Genomic DNA, 21,188 nt, shown 5'->3' with positions numbered 1-21,188 from the left:
CAAATTCGTGTTTAATTAAATTATCGCAAACACCTGGGGCAGGTTAGTGTTCCAGTTTAAGAATACTGGTTGGTTTCTGAGGCTCAGGGGAAAATACAGTAGGTTGTGAAGTGCTCAGCTCATATTTTGCCCTGGGGACTCCTTAACAGGTTAATGCAACTCTGCCTTTGTATAAGACTCTTCTTCCTCTTTTTCTTAAATGTTTATGGCAGACATCTGAATTGTTGTAATTGTCATCTGAAAAATTGTACTTGAACAATTTAATTTGCACCTATCAGACTTGGAATATCTTTAATGGAAAATACTGTCGCCATTGTGGTTTCTAGAAACAGAAGCAGAGTGAGAGCTCTTTCCCAACTTATGAGTGTAAGTGCTACCTCTGTCCACATCTGCCAAGTTGCATCACACAGGCCATAACACCAAAAAATAACAGCTCGTATGACATGTAAAGCATCTAAACTTAAGTGTCACGTACAGTCTTAACTTATAATAGTTCATTGGGGGAAAACTGATTTATATAGAACAATAACAAAGCAAGCACTTGTTTCACCATGTTGTACAATTTATTCCCAGTTGATTGCATGAAATCTCTCAACTTTTGCCTTTAAATGAAATACTGAAGTCTCCTACAAACTAAAAGTCTTTATTTTAATCTTTCTTGATTGACTTGATTTGACGATCATTGGCAGCCAGGACTTGTTCAATCTAGTTGAGTGGGATTCCTGTAACCACCTCTGACTCGATACCACACTCATCATTTCCACGCTTGATCTTGAAGAAACCTGAAATGAGAAGACAGAAAAATGTGACTTATGAATATGAATATGTGAGCAGGAAACATGACGCTCTTCGGCCCCAAACCCTGGTTTTGTCGTACTGTAATGGCAAGAACAAACGGACTGCATGATTGTATAACATACATATGACTTTCTGATATAATAACATACAGATGCTATACATAATTGTTTGACGTCAATACTTGATCTGTGTATGATTGTTTGGACTGCGAGATGAGTTAATTGATAATGATGAGATGGAACTACAAAACATCCTACTGACTGTTATGTCCAGACTTCAGGGACACTCTTCTCCCCGGGCTGAGGAGCCTGACCCTGAAGACTGGATACATAACTGATGCTCCTTTCCCTCTGTTCTCATTCAGAACAGATTATACTGATGTATGTTTTGCTGCTGTGAGTCCGTCTGCAGACGCTTGAAGTAAACCTACAGAAAGACAAGTAGTTGCCTTAAGTGTTTCTTTATTCCGCAGAAATCGCCACTACAATTTGGCCTTGTCGGCATTTTCACTCATGTGAGAGGACTTGGGTGCTCAGAGCTGCAGGTTAAGACCGTGCACAGCTAGAGTCTGGGACTCTGTACCTCAACCTCCCCAGCAAGGAAGGATGGAGACGGGGGCCTGCCGCCCTGAGTGTCCAAGGCTCGCTCACCGCTGTGATCCAGTGAATCTAGTGGCTGTGGCAACACTCTGGTGAGTTTATTCAAGGGGGCCCGGGGGAAAAAACGATTCTCACTACCTTGAGGGGTGTACGTGACAGACGTGTCAGCAGGGCAGGTCAGGGACCGCTGTGTGAATCATTGCAGTATTTTGGCCAGATTTTTCACTGTCAGACGGGTATTTCTTACAGACCAGTTCTTTTCTACACACTCTTGCCTCACTCATTAGGTTCCCTTGTGGGTTGTTTAAAGATCCGTAGTTTGGAACTCATCTTTAAAAAGGGGGGAGTGAGTGGTGACTTGGGGTGTGTCGTGTAAAGTGCTTAAACAGTGATATGTGTGAAAATATTGATGTGTGTGAGTGTATTAACAGAAATGAAAGAGTGAATGTATGAGAAAATAGAGTAAAAAAGGTGTGTATGCCAAATAGATCATCTGAGAAGGCAATAAAACAGTCTGCTCTTAGAGGCATTGAAGGGTTAATTTTTTCCTTTAACAAGAGAGTCTGTAAACTATCTGACTGTCTTTCCCCTAGCAGCCAGCTTCAAGGTCTGTTTTTTTCTCCTCTTAACAGTGGCAGAAGCGTTCAAAAGAATCCAGCCAAAATATTAAAGAGCACAAAGAGAATATTTAAAACATCAACCGAAGTTATTGTAGTTAGGGAATCAGGGTTAAAGAATAAATATGGGTTCTAACAATAGCAAAACTTCTGAGAATGAAAAATCAAATCTGCTATCACCTAACTTGAAATCCCCTAATATAAACTACATGATTACCAATTATGGTAAACACAGCATTGACCAGCTGGACATCTTTGTAAAAGATTTTGCGTTTCCATCAACTGGCAGCTTCTCTCTCAGACAGATAGAGATATTAAGAGACAAATTAGAAGAGAAAGAACAAGGCACTCAAAAGAAAAGAAATAAGCAATTTAAAGCAGACTGGAAGGCTTATGCTTGTTGGCAACAAGAAGCACGTATCAGGGATAAAAAAAATTAAAAAGGCGGGGGGAGATCCACCAAACACCTCTGTGTCTCAGTATGTCCCACAGTGTGCCAAGCTGGACCTGAACCTGGACTCGGCCCCGTCAGAGGAAGTCAGCCTCAACAACGAGCAGCACCAGCAGAGGCACAGCCTCAGCCACAAACTGTGGCCTCAATATACCTGGATGAGGCAACGGGAGGACAAGGATCATTCATTCCCGCATCTCCAACACACAAAGAGGCTTACAAATCACATTGGGGTGGCCCAATCACCCCCAATCGTCTTTCCAGCCCTCATCGCACTCGAAGCAACAAAGAATTCTGGACCACATCAAACTCCTGCACCTCCTTGAAAGTGATTGCACTGATGACGGAGGTGGCAGCAGGAGATGGGACCTCACAACTGGGCCGCACTATTTCTCCCCTCTGTTAGGGATGGGGGGGAGGCATTCGCCACACAGTTACTAGCCTTCTGCCAACAGTTCAGACACACCACCATCGAGCTACAGAGACTGTTAGGATGGGCACAACCTGGCCGAGAGTGGCGGGGGGTTTTCCTACAGTGGATTTAAGGCTGAAACAGACCATGCTGATAACACACCGTATAAGCAGGCCATCACTGACCTCGGTGACAAAATAAAGACCCTTTTTCCCCTGAGAATGGATTTGGGAATGATAACAGCCTGCAAACAAAAAGATGGTGAGACTGTAGTAGAGTATTTGGCCAGGCTCACAGAGATCCATAATACAGACAGTGGACTGAAAAAGCCTGAAGCTATGGGGGTAATAATACAATCACCCCATGGGAAGTACATCTACTTGACCGTTTCATCAATGGCATCCACCCTGAGATCGCGGACATGGTGAAACTCAACTGTGTGAACTGGGAGTATGGTAACCTGGAGACCATAGAGAGACACGCTATCCATGCAGAAAAATTCCTCAAAGATGAGCAAAAGAGGAAAAGTACACAGCTGACAAACAGATTACAGATGGCGCAGCTGAGGGCGTACGAGAATCAGAACAGAGGCCAAGGCCGACAAGGACATGGAGGAAGGGGGAGAGGACGGGGAAGAAGTGACACTTGTTTCAAATGTGGCAAAATGGGACATTGGGCAAAGGATTGCCCCGAGAATCATGGTCAGGCTGACTGACGCCAGGTCGGGAAGGGGCCGGCTTGAACACTGAACTGGAGACGACAGAGCATTCTTCACATCAGTTACATAAGAACACCCACACTGACACAACAGAGCATGTGAACACACGACACACAGACAACTGCCTGCATGAGACACACACGGATATACACTCTCCTGCATAAGCATGTGAGACACAGCCACACACACAGACATTGATAAGTGAGGCTATCTCTTACCTTGAACACACACAAGCCACTGATGACAAAGCCTCAGCAGAGATATACACCGAATATACACATGATGCATACAAACGCATGCCTGAACACACAATCAGTGTTGCTGGAAAAGATATTGTTTTTCTTGTGGTTTCTGGTGCGACTGATTCTGTTATCAGAGAGGCTGAGTTTGCAGTCCTTCCATGAGTGGCAGATTTGTGAGGATAGTGAGGAGTTTCAGGAACGCCCCTGGTGGAAAGGTACACCACACCATTGTCATGCAGTGAAGAAATTGAGAAACACTTTAAACATTCATTCTAAACGATGCCCGATCAATATTATCGGAAGAGATATGACGATAAGATTGAGAATTGTCCTGATTTCCACTCCTGAAGGCATCGTTGTAGCCAGAATTTCTGACACTGCATCACAGTATGTGAAACACAGTAGCAGGGAGCTAATGTACGCTTAGCAGTGGAGGCTGCCTCACACAGCTGCTGTCTCTGTGGGCAACACTCTAACCACCAAGGTCATAGCTCTCTTTCCAGATAACTATGCACGAATAGACATCAAGTCGCCACAAGAGTTACACGGCACATCACATGTACATCTTGGGGTTGATAAACATTTCAAGGACACATAGTTCAGGAAAGACAAAGAGAGAATCACATTCAAACTGACCTGGTTGTACTGGAATGATAAAAGATGCACTGTCTCAGTAGCTTTCAATTATCCACTTTGTAAAGCTTTGTTTCAAGTCCCTAACTCATATCCCCATGTCCCCATGGTCAAAGCAAAGCAGGATACATGGGAATGCTTGGGCCCTTGGACCAGACGTTGTGAGGATGCTGCTGGTTGGGTAAAGACATCAGACTCAGGTGTGTTTTCACAACCGACTTCAGGTATTCTGGAAAAGATTTTCAGCTACAGCAACCAGGGTAAGAAGCATTGAGCTCATTCCAGATTCAGAGTATTTAATGGCCAGTTTGGTAACATCAGATGATGAAATAAGTCATGACAAAAACATTTTTGTGAAAGACGTCTCAGAAATCCCTGAGTTAAATCAGGTACCATCCTGCTTGTGGGCACAACACAAGTATGATGTAGGATTAATCAAAGATGCTGAGCCTGTAGTAATCATACCAAAATCTTCATACAGGCCATGTCAGAACCACTATCCTTTGAAGAAGGAAGCTGTTGACAGTATTAAACCGGTGTTTGATTCTCTTTTAAAAGCAGGAGTAATTATTCCATGTGCAAATTCTCCAGTCCGAACACCTATTTTCCCCGTACGAAAACTCTGGGATGCCGGAGAGCCACAACTTTGGAGGTTCGTGCAAGACTTGCAGGCGGTAAATGCAGTAGTACATGCACGAGCATCCAATGTTCCCAACCCCCACACAATACTCTCACAGGTGCCACCTGGGTGTAAGTGGTTTTCAGTTATAGACCTGGCTAACACTTTTTTCAGCATCCCAGTGGATCCTGACAGCCAGTATTGGTTTGTGTTCTCTTTTTTTAGGAGAAGTAAGAGATTTACATCCACCAGGCTCGTCCAAGGGTATTCGTAGAGTCCTGGAATCTTAAACGATGCGTTAAAGATCAATCTGGAAATATTAAAATTGACAGTAACAGACCTTTCACACTAACTGATGAGAGGGGTGGGTTCATGACTTCTGTGCTACTACAAGAACATGGGGGGAGACTGAGACCAGTGAGCTATTTTTCCAGCAAGCTTGACTCTGTAGCAGCCAGGCTGCCAAATTGTTTGAGAGCTGTGGCTGCTGCAGAGAAAGCTGTTATAGTCTCATGTGACATTGTGGGTTATGCTGATCTAACATCAAAACATCACATCTCTCAACAGCCAGGTGGTTAAGATACAACACCATTTTGCTTGAAATGCCTAATATCACTGTTAAGAGATGTACAGTGCTTAACCCAGCAACTCTCCTCCCTACAGTGGAAGACGGTGAACCTCACGATTGTGTGGCAGTGATAACAGAGACTTGCTCCCCCAGACCAGATCTGCAGGAAACCCATTGATCACTCCAGATCTGCAGCAGTTTGTTGACGTTTCAGCATCACGAGATCCAGCAACTGGTAAAATTCTTGCAGGGTTTGCAGTAACAACATTGCGTGAAACAATTTTGGCTAAACCACTCCCATCAAACTACTCAGCACAGGCAGCAGAGTTAGTTGTGTTGACAGAAGCATGTAAATATGCTAATGACCAAACTGTGAACATTTTCCTAGACAGCAGATATGCATGGGGAGTGGCGCATGACTTTGGAAGACTCTGGGCAAACAGAAATGTCCTTACATCTACAGGCAAACCCATTGCACATCACACACTGGTTGCTGAACTCTTGGATGCTGTGCTGTTACCTAAACCAGATTGCCATTTGTAAATGCAAAGCGCACACTAACAGCCTTGAGCCTCATCTCACAGGGGAATGCCAGAGTGGATAAGGCAGCAAAGGCTGCTGCCAAACAAACACCACTCAATGTGTTGCATTAACTAATGAACCTCTGACACCTACAGCTGATCTGCAGGAACTGCAGACAAGAGCAACGGCAGAGGAAAAAGCAGTGTGGCGAAAGGCAGGCTGCCTTTCCCTTTCCCTGCACTGAGTGGAACAAGGGAGCCCTAAACAAATGCAGGGGACCTCAGCCATATATCGCTCAGCTGAATCTGACCGACATCACCAGCTTACACTGCCCAGGAAGCGACAATCCCATCGTCGTGATGCCTACAGAGGATGGATTTGGATCCCTAAGAGAGCACGTGTGGATATGTGGACAGTCTCTCAGACTGGGGTGATGTGGCACCTGCTGTCTATGCTGATAACATCTGTGAACATTCTGCCCACCATCACTCATTTCCACACCCACTATGCTCACTATTACCACACAGAGCATGGCGATCCACTACGAGAGTCACCAGGGGAGAAAGGAATCAGTGGCATCCTCTTCTGGTGGGGGACTGTAAATAATGCACACAAGATAGATCACCTGACCTTAGATCTTGAGAACTTGACGGCCCTGGTAGAGGTGGCGTTTTCCAACCTCACTCCTACCATGCAGGGGCTCAAAAACATGGCCCTGCAGAACAGGATGGCTTTGGACTTGATGCTAGTCAAAGAGGAGTTTGTCATATTATTGGGACTGATTGCTGCACCTGTGTTCCAGATATCACAGACAGTATGACTCATGTTGTTTCCCACCTGAACGATCTACAGCACGAGGAGAAAAGCCTAGACTCCCAGAGTGTGGGAGGATGGGACATGTGGTCATGGCTGACTATGGGAGGATGGAAGAATGTGTTGATGAAAATGTTGGCACCCACACTCCTAATTATTGTGCTCTTCCTCCTCTTGACCTGCTGTGTAATTCCCTGTTTCAGATCTATGATTTCTACCGCAATTAAATCATCATATGTGAATATGCCAATAGAAACATCCAGCTCTATTGGATGGATTCCACTGTTTGACAATGATATGATTTGAGGAGAATAAAATTGCATATAACCACACTGCAAGAACAAACGGACTGCATGATTGTATAACATACACATGACTTTCTGATATAATAACATACAGATGCTATACATAAGTGTTTGACGTCAATACTTGATCTGTGTATGATTGTTTGGACTGCGAGATGAGTTAATTGATAATGATGAGATGGAACTACAAAACATCCTATTGACTGTTATGTCCAGACTTCGGGGACACTCTTCTCCCCGGGCTGAGGAGCCTGACCCTGAAGACTGGATACATAACTGATGCTCCTTTCCCTCTGTTCTCATTCAGAACAGATTATACTGATGTATGTTTTGCTGCTGTGAGTCCGTCTGCAGACGCTTGAAGTAAACCTACAGAAAGACAAGTGGTTGCCTTAAGTGTTTCTTTATTCCGCAGAAATCACCACTACAGTACCTTTATCCCCCCAGTCACTGTTCCAGGAGTTTGCAGCCAGCCAGTAGGGTGTCCCATTCTCCTCCCCCCAGCCGAGGATCTTGATGGCATGACCGCCCAGCATCTCCCCTGTCACATGCTGGTACACACCTGCAGTAGAGTAACACAGAGTGCAGTAACACAGGGCTTAAAAGGACAGTGGTGTTTTTTTTTCTCCACAATTTAAGACATTTACTACAGAGTTTCTAAAGAATAAACTATGCTTTCAGATTGCTGGTGTGTTCAAGTAACTCCAGCATCCAGGATTTGATAGTCAACTGCCAAAAATCTATATATTTGTGTTGTAGGGCAGTGGGTCCCAACCTGAGGGTCAGGATCCCCCAAGGGATCCCAAGAAAAATATGAGAGGTAACAAGTTTCCAACAAATTCATGTTTACTTTTTCTTACTTTTTGCTAATATTTTTTTTTCTTGTGAAATACTGAATACTTTTATCTCATCAGACCTCTGAGAATCCATCAAATGAAACAATCTCAGAAGGAAAGAATCACTCTTTGGCTGAATTACTCACACCTCACATCCACACTAAGGCCCTAATCTGTGATGAGGGGTCACGCAACAAAAAGGTTGGGAGCCACTGTTAAAATCGAGATTAAAATTAGGAAGACAAATAAGCAAACATGGATGGCATGACAATAATGTGTCTTTGACCAAATATAAAATAGACCAAATGTTCAGTGTAAACTATGAATATCATTTAAAGCAGGTTTCAAATTGATTCATTCTGAAATTAAGTGAAACTGCTTCAAAGGTTGTAAATATTTCTCAAAACTAAAGAAATGCTTTGGAAATAGGTCAGCAATAGCGTAAAGCATATGTTGTATCCTGTATGTTGTAGTTATGATATACAGTTTCAGAATTAAAGCTAATGAGGAAGCAAAGAGTCAAACCAGCCTCACCCGTTTTGTACAGCAGAAAATCGGCATATACAGAGAAAGCTGCCTCCACAGGCCCGTTCTTGAACAACTCGGTCATGATCTGCTCCTGTTGGGACGGGACGCTGTATGTGCGTCTACCTGAAGAGGAAGACACAGAAAGCAATAACATCAAAGGTAGAAACTAGATGAGGCATGACAGAAAAGCTGATGTGGGGAGAAAATAGATCATTTTTGAGGTCTGTACCAAAGTGTTTGTCCTTCTGATAGGATGGCGAGTATCCATCAATGCACTGCTCCTCACACTTAGGAGTCTCCTCTTCACCCTGACACGGAGGACGAGTCCCATTTACATGATGCTCACAAGGAGCGATGCTGTAGGGTCGGCAGCCTGTCAAACACACCATCCGTTTCAGTTCAGACTTTAAATACTTCCTTTTAATGCTTCCTGAAAAGCTGTATAAAACCCATTTCAGTTCACACTTAGGACAAGCTTACCGACTTTGGAGTCATACAGGCCTCCTGTCACAAGCCCTTTCTTTGCCCAGAACTCCCAAGCAGCAGAGGGAAAACCCCAAAACAGCTACATCCACAGGAAAATACAAACACCACAAGTGTTGTTCAATGTCACAGTAACTCTAACCATTAAAAGACCTGGAGTACACTCATTACTCATTACACAAATACTCACCCCATGCCACACTCATCACAGCAGGACAATAGATCTTCAGCGGAGATCTCCAAAGAGATCTTACCACTGCTGTGGATACACAACCTGTCGGATATTGCCTCAGCTGCCCCAAAGGCCTGTGGGAAATCAAAGAAGTTGGTTCTAAAATGCACTTGATTTATGTTTTGGTTTCCCTCGACTGAGCACCTTTAACCACTGTTACAGCTTTCCCTAATCTTGGAAAGAGTGCTGATTCTATTACTGCCTACTGTTTCTACTTTGATTTGTACTGTTGTGCCCTTTTGTTGGTCTGTCTTACCCAGCAGGACCCACAGGATCCCTGATCTCTGATCTGTTGGATTGTGGGACAGTTGGGCCACTGCTGGCGCGGGTTGAAGCTGTCTGGAAGCTTTATGCCTTCGATATTGTGAACCCTGAACAAGAGAGGACGGTCACTGAGCAGTGAAGATAAGATGAACCTGCTGACTGTCACCGGTTTGGGCACGTAAGAGACTGCACACACACGCACACACAAATCCCACACACCCTCATATATGGAGTGTAGTGCGCTGTTAAAACTTACACCTCTGGCAGCTTGGGTCCATTCAGTATAGCCCCACACAGTCCCTTCACATAGCTGATATCAGTGTTATGGAAGTTCTGCCCGGCCTGGAGCATAAGTAGTGGGGTTGAAATTAGAGATTATAGATATCACAACATTCATGACCTCAATCTGTGACAGCAGGTTTCCTCGGGTGGATGTAAGTGAAGGAAATACCCTAAAAATATAGATTGGATGATTAAGATGGGCTCACCGTCCAGGTGGTGTTGGCCTTGTTAATACGGTCAACCATCTCTGGGGAGAGAAGTGGGAGGTGAGGCCAAGCCCAGGTGACAGAGACTGTCACAAGTGCACAGAGGAGGGCCAGTGGACGCATCCTGCAAAACAGATGAGTCAGATTTCATCATAATCGCCTCTATTGCAATATGTCCACTACTACTCAGAAGGGAGCGGTTGCTGTTTTATGATAGCATGAGCATCACAAGGTGAAGGCAGTGTAATTTAGGTCAGGATATTCCTCAATATCTTTGCTGTAATCTCACTGGAGCATCTTGTTGTTTCTTCTCAAAACGTTGAAAACATTTTAGTCTACATTTCCTTGTATTTACAAACATTTGAATTAACAAAGTACAGTTGTAAAATAAGCGCCGTGGTGTTACAAATACATTTATGTTTTAATTTGAGTAATAGAGTTTGAAGCTGGAAAGAGCTGCACCTCCACAAGTACAACGCAACTAGAGAATGCAAGATAGCTGCAGGTTATGTATTTATTTAGTAGAAACTACCTCTGTGCTTTTCAGATACATACAAGAAGTGCCTTTTGAAATCAGATAAATTGTTATTCATGACAACTGCCTAGTTAAAACCAGTTAAGGATATAAATGGAGTCTTATTAAAGTCAGATTTTCCCGATATTAAGTGATTATTAGGGGTCAGATTTGTTGTGATCGAGTCATCGAATCAAGTGGCAACAACTACTATTTAAAAAAACTATGAGAAAATAAGTTTGTTGGATAGAAATTAAAGTCATAATAACACAATAAAAAGAAAACCAATCTCCCAAATCAAAATCTCAACTTTTACCTGTGGGCTTTTTTCTTCTGGGCAATTCCTTTCTCTCAATGAAACAAAACACCAGTCCTCTTCAGTCCTCACTTCTTACTGTCCTTTTTACAAGCCGCAAGTTATAGAATCACATGTCTGTGTAATGAATGCATTAAGATCAGCACCCATCTCATGTGACTAACAAAAGGTCTTTCCAAAGGTTGACAGGTGATCTTAAAATTATGACCTGGCAATGATAGAGAACGTATGCAACTTAACATTATTAACTTTAAGAAAATATTTCCTTTTCATTATTTCTTTCATAGGATTTCCACATGTACACACACATACAGAAATATAACTAATAAAAACAAAGTGCAGCACAAAATACGAACCTGTGCTGTAAAATATAAGATTATAATTTTACAATCTGGAATCTATAAAATCAAAGTTAAACCCCACTATAATCAACAGACTTGTGTTGTATGCACAATCACCATTCAGACTCAAGTTTAGATTCTTTCCCCACTTTATTTGTTCAAATATGTACAAATCACAATTTCACATTATATAGCAATGTTTATAGCTCTCCTTTGGTTCTGTACAAGCTTACTCTGTGCTAGCCTTTCTACTCACCAGAGCTGTGTTAAGGACACTTTAGCTAGCAGTCTCAATATGCATTTCTTATTATGTATCATGTATGAAATTACATTTGTTCTCCCCTATTCATTTAAACAGTCCATGCCCAAACTATATTGGAATTGCAGTTTTTTTTTTCTTTTTCTCCTATTTCAAAGGACATAGAGTTGAAACAGAAAGAACAGACACAAAAGTGTTGAAACAAAGCTCTACTGTGGGTGGATGCTGTCATCTATGCTAACATATAGTGCATATACTGTAAAGTGCACTGCTGTAACAGTTCTTTCATTTGAGTGTTTCTCCTCTAGAAACATAACAAGTGGAATATTCAGCTAGCTTTGATATGACAGGAAAAATATGAAGACTAAGATTTGACACAAAATTAACAAAAACGTAAGGAAGTTTGGTGACTGTGTTCCCCACAATCCTAAAACGGGCTGTGTCATGTACTGTGGATTTCCCCATTTCAGCTCACTTAATGGAGAAGATTAAAGGTGGGGTATGTGATTCTAATCCAATACACATCTTTTTGTCAAATTCCACGAATATCTCCTCACGGTCCGCTAGCTGTCCGTTCAGTGTGTGCACTGAAAAAAAAACTGGTGTTTGTACACAGCCCTGGCTTTGTTAATGGGAAATTAACAAAGTCATGGTTCCCACACTTTCTTAAACATCAAATTCAAGGACTTTTCAAGGACTTTCCAAGCCAAATTCCCTCAAATTCAAGGACCCAGCAGGGCACAGTTTGAGACACGGATCAAGGTTAATCACTGTTACAACACTGAGAATTTCTATAATGAGAACTAGCAGGCTTTACAGAAGCTCACAGACAATTAAAAGGAGAGAGAGGCTTGACTGTGTTACAGTGATGTTACCTTAAGTACAAAAAAATATCAAAAGAACTTCAATTTCTATTCTTGCACAAAATATATAAATCCATGATTTATGTGCCAGGTAACGTTAAATGACTTGCCCACAGACACTCAGTTTACTTTCTAGTTTGCCAAGATATGCTGTTGTTGTGATGTTAGCTATAGCAGCAGGAGAGTTGTGAGTATCGCTGTCTAGAGCTGGTTTGCTGCTCTGGGAAACCGTCTCATCCTCTCTTGGTGTTAGCTTCGCAGCAGCAACTGTAGCAACAGTTTGCAAACCCACAACCTAGCTAACGTTAGTTACATTACTTGCTGTGTCGTTGTTCGCTCTATATCATGGTATTTGTCATGATATTGGATTTCTCCAGAATCGCATCCCCCACCTTTAAAATATTAATTTACTTCTTGAAATATCCAAATATGCTAAATAATTTCACTCAATTCAAAGGGTCAAAATGTTTAAAACAAATCAAACTAAAAAAAAGAAAGGAACACTATCAACACAAACATCAAACAACAAAACGCCCTGAATTGTTTCAATGTGCCATTTATGCTGGTGAATATAAACCACACACAACTGTGTGTAAATAATGTTTCCAGATGCAGGATGGACTACTATTACTATCAAACAACCTAATGAGACCAACCTGCTACCAGAAACCCTCCATAGTCTAAATATGTCCATGGTTCTGTAACGTCCTATAACCATAACAAAGAGGGCAAAGTGAGAAGAAATTAGGGCTGCATAATATGGTAAAGAAAATCATATTACGATTATTTTTACAGCTATTATGATTGCGATATGATTCATGATTAGTGGGAATCATAATTTTTGCATCACAATTTAAATTTTCTCCAAAAACACTATTAAAATCATGATGTGACATTTGTTGGGGTCTGTATCAAACAAACATGTTTTCTTACATCTGGAGAACAAGAAGAACAGTACTTCATCATAAAACTGTTTTGTCACATATTTTATCATTTTAAATTGCAGCTTCTGCAATTTGGATATTGCACGTAGCCATATTGTGATTTCGATGATATTTCGATTAATTGTGCAGCCCTAAAATGCTTCAGATTCTTCCAGTCAGAGGAGAACCAGACCTCCAGAGTGAGCAAAGGGGCTTTCTGAGTCTGTGGGCACCAGGAAATGTGAGGATAAATGGGTTCATTGTCCCTGCATGTCGCTGGTGCCCTGTGACTGTGCTGCAGTGGTGCTGAGGTACTGCCAGCTGAGGGCGGCGAGCAGCATGGCAGCGGACAGGTACATGGGCGACAGGTGGTGGGTCCTGGAGGTGAGGCTGGACTCTGACAGGGCGGACTTCTCTCGGATTAGAGCCAGGATGTGCAGGGTCTTGTCCCGTGACGGGTCAGTGAGGGAGACCTTCTGTAAAATCTGCAGAGATGGAGGGCAAGACTGTGTTAAAGTGCACCAATATGGTGGAAGTAAGAGAGCAAACACAAAAACACACCCACCTCCTGGCTGTACTGGGCAATGATGGTCTGCACAGCTCTCATGTTGGTGGCTTCCATCATGAGTGTGACAGTCTGTCCCTTTCTGATCTTCACCACTCCCTGGAACACCATGGGATTGTTGTAGAATGTAGATAGTGTAGCTATTGCCATCACCTGGTCGAGAGGATTAACATGTAGTCAAGTAGAAGAAAAGGCCTGTCTTGACAAAGTTGTATGAAAAATTCCAAAACTGCACTTTGCATCTGTCAGCTGTATCTGAACATTAAACTAAAATTTGTGCTGATCAAATATCATGTCATACAAATCAAATTCAATCACTACATTGTTGGAATGCAGTAAGTAACGAATCAGTGTGTACCTGTGGAATGGCACAGAAATTGAAGATGCTCTGGTTGCGCAGGCGGGACAGGTAGGTGATAACATCCGGGATGTGACGCAGAGCATCAGTGACCAGCATGTTGAGACAGGACAGAGCCGAGTCCAGGTTCTGAGGCTGGGCAAAGTCCTCCAGACGACCTGCAAACTGACTCCAAGCCTGCACAGAGGACACAAAACATTAACACATCACATATGGTACAGTGTTTTTTTATTCAATATTCAGCAGACCTCACCACACAGGTGAAACAAATCCGCTCAGACCATGATCTCACCTCTTGTGGCCAGAAGGCACGTCCCTCTTGTATGTCCTCGAGATAGTCTCGGATGATGTTAGTCTTCTGGAGGAACAGGCCCATGGAGTTGGCCAGCTCGGTGTCCCGCCCCACCTCGGGATCCTCCAGCTTGGACACAGAGAACAGCTGAGACAGACCGATACCGACCAGCCCTGCCACAATGTGGCAATACTGCACAGAGGATGAAACAAGACAACATGGCATCAGCTTTTACAGTCACAGCATGACATGTATGACAAAATTCTGCTTTATGATTGAATATACACAGTTACTCTAATATCCACAGGTACAGTAGATTTTGACTAATTAAGCATTCATACAATATTGTCAGAGTCATAGTTTATTTTTTTGTTTGGTTTATAGGAAGTTTTACGTAGTGTGGTAAGACTTGGTAAAAAATTAAGCTATCAGAATGACTGAAAATACATTAAGACAGAATTAAGCTGCAATTAAGTGAAATTGTTTAAGGTTAGTTTGCTATTTCTGTTTTTCAAAACTCGCATAACATCCAAACTGTCACAGACAGAGATACACGTCAATAATAACATATTTTCCTCCAAGCCAAAGATGCCTAGGACAAAACAATAGGATCTCTGCTCTAATCTGTTTACTCATCTCTACTGTTATGGCCAGTATAGGGCACCATAACCAGTGCCAATTTGTGTTGTTACAGATTTAAGTCGTTTATTTCTTATTACCATTAAAAACACATGTTCCTGTTATTATACTCCTAATATGTCTAATATTTATGCCGTTATCCTAACATAATGGTAACACAAGGCAAACATTTACCAGGTCCCACTCCTTCATGGATCCCACTTTCTTTTCCAGGAATTCAGCCATCCCGACTCCGATACGGTGGCAGATATCCGAGATAATGTCTCTGTATTCCTGAGCGAGGTTTCTGAATTCCAGCGATATCTGGATTGCAAGGACACATGAAGATTATAGTTACTGATTTGTAACAGCCTTTAATCTGAGTGACAACGATTTCATTTTAGACTTTTCTATCACATATCATCATAGAAATCAGACAACCAATTTACAAACTAAAGTCTTAATAATTAGTAATTAACATGGTAACTTCTGTGTATGTTATTGTGTAAGAACTAGAAAATGAATCTGAATGCTGCTATCCTGTCTGTAAATCTGTCATTTAAAAAAGGGACTACATCCGTAAATTAAGCCTGGAGAGCCTAATGCACCTGCCTACTGCCTTCTATTTACCACCATGCAGTGCTACTGACCGTGGGGAAATCCTCCAGAACCTGTCGGTCTTTCTGCTGGCTCTGAGTGAAGCGCCACTCATCCTGGTACAGGTAGGTGTGGAAATCGATCAGCATGGGAACCTTCTTGTCCAGAGGGATGCTCATGTCGTCCTCCACTGTGTCCAGCGCTCGCAGCACCAGGTAGAAAATACAAACTGCGTGTCTGGATCATAAAGACAGGAGGGAGGACATGAGAGGACTTTAAAACAGAACTGGAAAATCCATTTCAGTGTGTTTTCACATGCTGACTGAAAAGTTGCCTCGTCACTGATTCACAAGACGACAAAAATAGCAGGTGTGTCAAGAAAGTCTTCACAGATCAGGTTAGTCTATATGAAGAGGATTCCCTTTGACCAGGGATATAGTAAGTGTGCACACACACACACACACACATACACTGGAGAAGTGTGCTTACAAACAGCTGTTATCTCTCTAATGACAGTTCTGACCTGAAGGTAAATTAGACGCCCAGCAGCAGCTGCAGACTGCCCTGTTTGTAATATTAGCAGTTTCCTTTTGGATTCCTGCTGCAGGTCATCAGAGGTTACCAGGAGAATCTGGCCACATTAAGTCATTTGTTACTGATGGCGTAATGTTACTTTTACTTATAGACACATTAAATCTCCTTCTGCACGACGGCATCAAAAGCATTTGTTTCTACACTGTACCTAGTTGTCATTATTATTATCATTATTATTATTCATTAGTGACATCAAGCTGAGCCAATTAATTGATTGGTAGATCAACAGAAAATATATCAGCTACAATTTTGATGGATGATTAATCATTTAAGTAATTTATCAAGCAAAAATCACAAACATTTGTTGGTTCCACCTTCTCTAATGTGAGGATTTGCTGCTTTATTCTGTTTCATATCACTGTAATTTTGGGGGGCTTTAACTGTTGGTTGGACAAAAGAAGCTTCTAGGAAGATAATCTATAGATGAATCAATAATGAGTTAGTTGTAACCCTAATAAGTGACGTGTTTTACTGTGTAATGTCCTTAGTCATACCATATCTAAATATATCTTTACAGTTATGTACTTTCCTGGGTTATCGACAGAGATAAATAAATACTTTTCTGCAGTATTAAGAAAACTAATACTGTGGAGATGTCGCTACTGATGTGCATTTGAATAGTTGTCCATAAGTCTCTAAAAAGGTGTGGGTCAGCCATGAACTGCTGTGCATTTTGGTTTATTGAGGCTACCTGCCTGTGGTTGAATTGAAGAACAATTACTTTATTAATCCCTTTCGGAAAATTAAATTCTTTCTTTTTTTTTTCTTTTTTACTATTTTGCCCCTTGAGCAGTTAGGGGTTCAGTGCCTTGCTCAGGGGCACCTCGGCAGTGCCCAGAAGGTGAACTGGCACATCTCCAGCTACCAGTCTACAGTCCACTGATAAGTTGATAAGCTACTGATAAGCTCTCTTTGTGCAAAATGTTGTCTAGAATAAAGGACACTGATCTTCATTTTGGGTGCCTGTCACAAACGGTACTTCTATTATTGCTATTTCTGAAGGCACGAACAGGAGCTGTGTCTGCTGTCAGACCTGATTGCAACTCCACAGGCCATACCATCATTTGAGTTGTGGACTGTTTTCTGGAGTAATAAGACAAATGCAACACCAAATAACCAAATGAATCCAATGCAAGTAAGTCCAAACTGCTGATAGTAGTTTCAACGGTATAAATAATTTTGAATGGAACTTTTATTTTGCACAAAAAGTACTAGTGAATAAAAGGGAAGTTACTCCAGCCAACGCCCCTGGTTTTGTCCATAATCAATGGTTCTGCCCGTCGCCAAAGAAAACATGCACGCAGACAAACCTCTCCTCACCTGGAGCCAGCTCAGCTCCCAGTCAAGCTTTCACCCACCTTAACTCCCCGTCCAGCGCCTGAATCACAGCTGCAAAACTCCGGCTGGTTTGGTTCAGGTACAGGTAGCAGGTCCGACGACTCTCACTCATGGACTCCTGGCAGGAGAGACAGACGAAGGCAGTGTGTCGGTAAGAGCATGCGGGTCTGAGGGCGCTGGAGGGTCGGGCGGCCTCCTGCAGGCCCCGCTCCCCCAGCCTCCAGCCCAGAAGGAGGGACCGAGGAGCGGACCCGCAGCCCCGCTGCGCCACCGAGAGAGAGCGCTTGAACACGGACAGGGAGACTGGACACTTGCAGCAAGCTCCGGCCATACGAACAACCTGATAGTGCGACCGACCCTACGGCTATAATACGACCCTGCCCATGTCGACGCAACGGCGGGTGGAGAAGCTTGAAACACGCAGTCCATGTAGAGGGCACGCGAGCTAGGAGGTCGAGGGAGGTGAAAACATTTTAGGAGGACGTCTAGGAGAGCTAAAACAAGCGCTCCACTGATCTTAAAGCAGCCCAACTTCGCTGTGTAGGTGAGCAGCGTCTGTGCACAGCGTTTGTAGATCTGCTGTTGTGACTACACCACTCCTCCCACCTCGACACAAAACAACACCCGCTGGACTTCACCGTGTTCCCTAATGTGCTCCTAGCAAGGACATTAGGCTGTTAAACTCAGCTTTAGCCCGACGTGCTAACCCACAATTTGTCACAAGATACACATCACTGTATCAGAGCAGAAAGTGGCATTAGATAATATAGTGTTTTGAATGGAAAGCCCCCAAGACTAAATATCTGCGTATGCTATGAGCTGGTGATTAGCGCCCACACGCAGATACAACGTGCAAAAAGTAAGTTTAGCTTTGGGAGCTTCGTCATTATGACTGAGGGACTCGTGTATGTTCCAGTCACAGCGATTGCATGCATTATAAAAACTTATCTTTAGACTTCTTTCATCTTTGTTAGGATTAATATATGATAGATATTACCAGTGAATGTGGTCAGACTAGGAGTGATGTTGGGTGCATTCTGGTGTGCAAGAGTTTAACAAAAGCCAGTGATAATTATAAGCCTGCTGTGAAAGTGAAATCTTATTAAATCTCTTTTTAAAAGTAGCTTTAATTGCATTAACAATTTAGAGCAACGTGAGCTCTGCAGATACTCATAGTGTTCAAATGGACAAATTCCCATGCTAATGTCAAATTAAATGCCACATATTCTGGCACCATTATCTTTAAACAGTGAGAATCTTTTAGTTGAATTTATGTGTATTTACTCCCAGTATCTCAAACTAAATATTTTGGTATATTTTACCATGTATAAGTGACTTTGAATGTGATAATTACACCAACAGATCGTATATAGTGATTTTACAGTAACATGCATGTTCTCATCTAAACTCCTTTCATTATAAATCTAAGAAAGCCTGCACTTCTGCAGGTTTGGGTTTAAGCACTTGTTGCTCTGACAATAGTACCAGATGGATTTTAAGCAGCTTTGAAGAACCAAAACATATAAATGAATGTCAAATAGTCAACATTGTAATCTGGATAACTCAGTAATGCATATATGAAGAAGAGGCCCCTGCTTTTTCAGTGTTGTTATGATTTGTGGAAACTTTGTGGAGCACACTGTAGAACAAAATAACATCAGTAACAATGCAGGAACAAACATGACATTAGACTTATGTCAATGAATCTATTGCCCCAGTGCATGCTGGGAGGGTCCCCAACGCCTGCAGCATGTAACTGCTGTTTTTCTACCGGCAAACCACAGTCAGACACGCGCACAGCATCTCTCCCCACTGCTGAACCCTCCGAGCTCATTATGTAACGTAAATCCCGAGTCAATGGTCATATCTGCCTGTGTGTATATCCGAGCCATCGCAGGGGAGAGGGCACAGATCCGGCTAATCCAACTAGCTGACTGTTTCCATCGGCTCATTAAGGAGCAAAACTGAGCACCATATAGGTCAATCCATTACAAGGCAGGGTGTGTAACGTTACACTAAGCGTGTGCAGACCTACTTGTTAATGGTAGTTTTCCGATTCTGGAAAAGGGGAACATGCTACTTGATCCGTGAGGCACATCTGCAAATGCAACCATGCAATCCAACCTGCATGAGATTGCTGTCTTCATATTCACATGGCACGTTTATTGTCATTATATATTTTCAAAAACAGGGTTTACTCACATAATCCAACTTTGGCATGACGGTTCTGCAACCCCCCATCTTATACTTAAACAGGTTGAATATCTCCTCCGGGTGCCCCAGTGACTTCAGGATGTTCATGTTGCTTCAGGTGTTCAGCTGTTAGAAACTGATGTGTAAACCTGGCAGGATGTTACCCATTAAAACGATGCGTCGCTGAGGTGCAGCACCGGCAGCACAGAGACAAAACGGCTTTCAGTCACAAGCCTCGTCAGATCGACTGACGCCTCTGATTGGCTGGTGAGTCATGGGCTTAGCGCGCAGCGTCCAATGAGTAACCAGAGCGTCTGGCGTGATGCCCCGCCTCAGCGGACTGTCAGTGGAGCGCGGCTTCTGATTGGTCCGTTATTTATACGAAAGGGAAACCATACCTGCCTAATGATGGAACTACATAATCCTAGGACTGGTACCTGTTGGTTGTGATCACTAGACATACATACACATACAATAAACTGTCTGACACAGTGTATGTTGTATATCATCGCGAAAAGTGTGGAAATTAATTAATCTTTCTCAGCTTTATCTGTTTTTAAGTAATTTGGTCTATTATTATGAATAGAAAAACTTTTCTTTGTAATGTCCAATTTATTGTTCTGGTTTGTGTTTAGCCTTTTATTCCTGTTTGTCTGACTGTGAAGCAATGTGTACTTTTATTTTTAAGAAGATATACAAATAAAGGATAATATTAGTATTATTGAATCCATCCTCTATCACATATTCATAATTCATATGAATAGCGCTGTCATTTTTTAAGCGAACATACCCTTTTTTGATCCCACATAGGGAAATGTAAGTTTCACAGCAGCAGAAGTACACAGACATATTATAGCATAGATAAGAGCCTTTTAAAAACTAGAATATTATATATATTATGACCATCTACTATACACAAAAAATTGATTATAAAGGTAAATGATATACACTGTAACACAATTGTAACTATTAATTGTATATTAAGATAAAAATAGTCACAAATTAATGAGACCAGGAAATTGTAATAAAAAATTAAATACAACTTGACGTTTGAATTGCCTTTTAAATACGAGTTCAAATTAGGCCACAGAAGGTGTCTTAGGTTATACACAGTGTGTAAAGCCTGCTGAGTCTGAGTTAAGCTGAGCTACTTCACTGCCAAGTGGTCCATCAGCAAGTCAGTAGAGGACATGCAAGATCCACAGTCCAAGCATGGAGAGCATACCCAGCTCCATTTGAACCTGTCTAACATCTCTTTGACTTTCACACATTTGCAGACATCAATGAAA

At 42.3% G+C, this 21,188-nt stretch overlaps 2 protein-coding genes across 3 annotated transcripts; both read right to left on the bottom strand.

The window, feature by feature from the left end:
- Window positions 1-541: 541 nt before the first annotated feature.
- On the bottom strand, window positions 542-11,105 carry ctsbb (cathepsin Bb). The gene is given in 10 exon segments (XM_044170109.1): window positions 542-782; window positions 7,731-7,859; window positions 8,668-8,784; window positions 8,891-9,034; window positions 9,142-9,226; window positions 9,331-9,450; window positions 9,633-9,747; window positions 9,897-9,982; window positions 10,129-10,252; window positions 10,959-11,105. Coding segments are annotated over 9 exon segments (996 nt in total). The 5' UTR covers window position 10,252; window positions 10,959-11,105; the 3' UTR covers window positions 542-705.
- A 325-nt stretch (window positions 11,106-11,430) lies between these two features.
- fdft1 (farnesyl-diphosphate farnesyltransferase 1) lies at window positions 11,431-20,450 on the bottom strand. Of its 2 annotated transcripts, XM_044170104.1 has the most exons (8): window positions 19,909-20,450; window positions 17,727-17,824; window positions 15,828-16,011; window positions 15,373-15,501; window positions 14,560-14,751; window positions 14,268-14,444; window positions 13,910-14,062; window positions 11,431-13,829 (listed from the first exon to the last, which is right to left on the bottom strand). In XM_044170104.1, the coding sequence occupies exons 1-8, from the start codon at window positions 20,005-20,007 to the stop codon at window positions 13,602-13,604; spliced, it is 1,260 nt and encodes a 419-aa protein (XP_044026039.1). In that variant the 5' UTR covers window positions 20,008-20,450; the 3' UTR covers window positions 11,431-13,601. The 2 variants fall into 2 exon arrangements, with proteins under 2 accessions (XP_044026039.1, XP_044026038.1); XM_044170103.1 differs by lacking the exon at window positions 19,909-20,450 and having other exon boundaries at window positions 17,727-19,864.
- Between the last annotated feature and the right edge of the window lie 738 nt (window positions 20,451-21,188).

Source organism: Siniperca chuatsi, linkage group LG16, assembly GCF_020085105.1.
Source record: "Siniperca chuatsi isolate FFG_IHB_CAS linkage group LG16, ASM2008510v1, whole genome shotgun sequence".
Taxonomy (NCBI): Eukaryota; Metazoa; Chordata; class Actinopteri; order Centrarchiformes; family Sinipercidae; genus Siniperca; species Siniperca chuatsi.
Note: the sequence above shows the minus strand (reverse complement) of the source record. Positions and strands in the feature narration are given on the sequence as shown.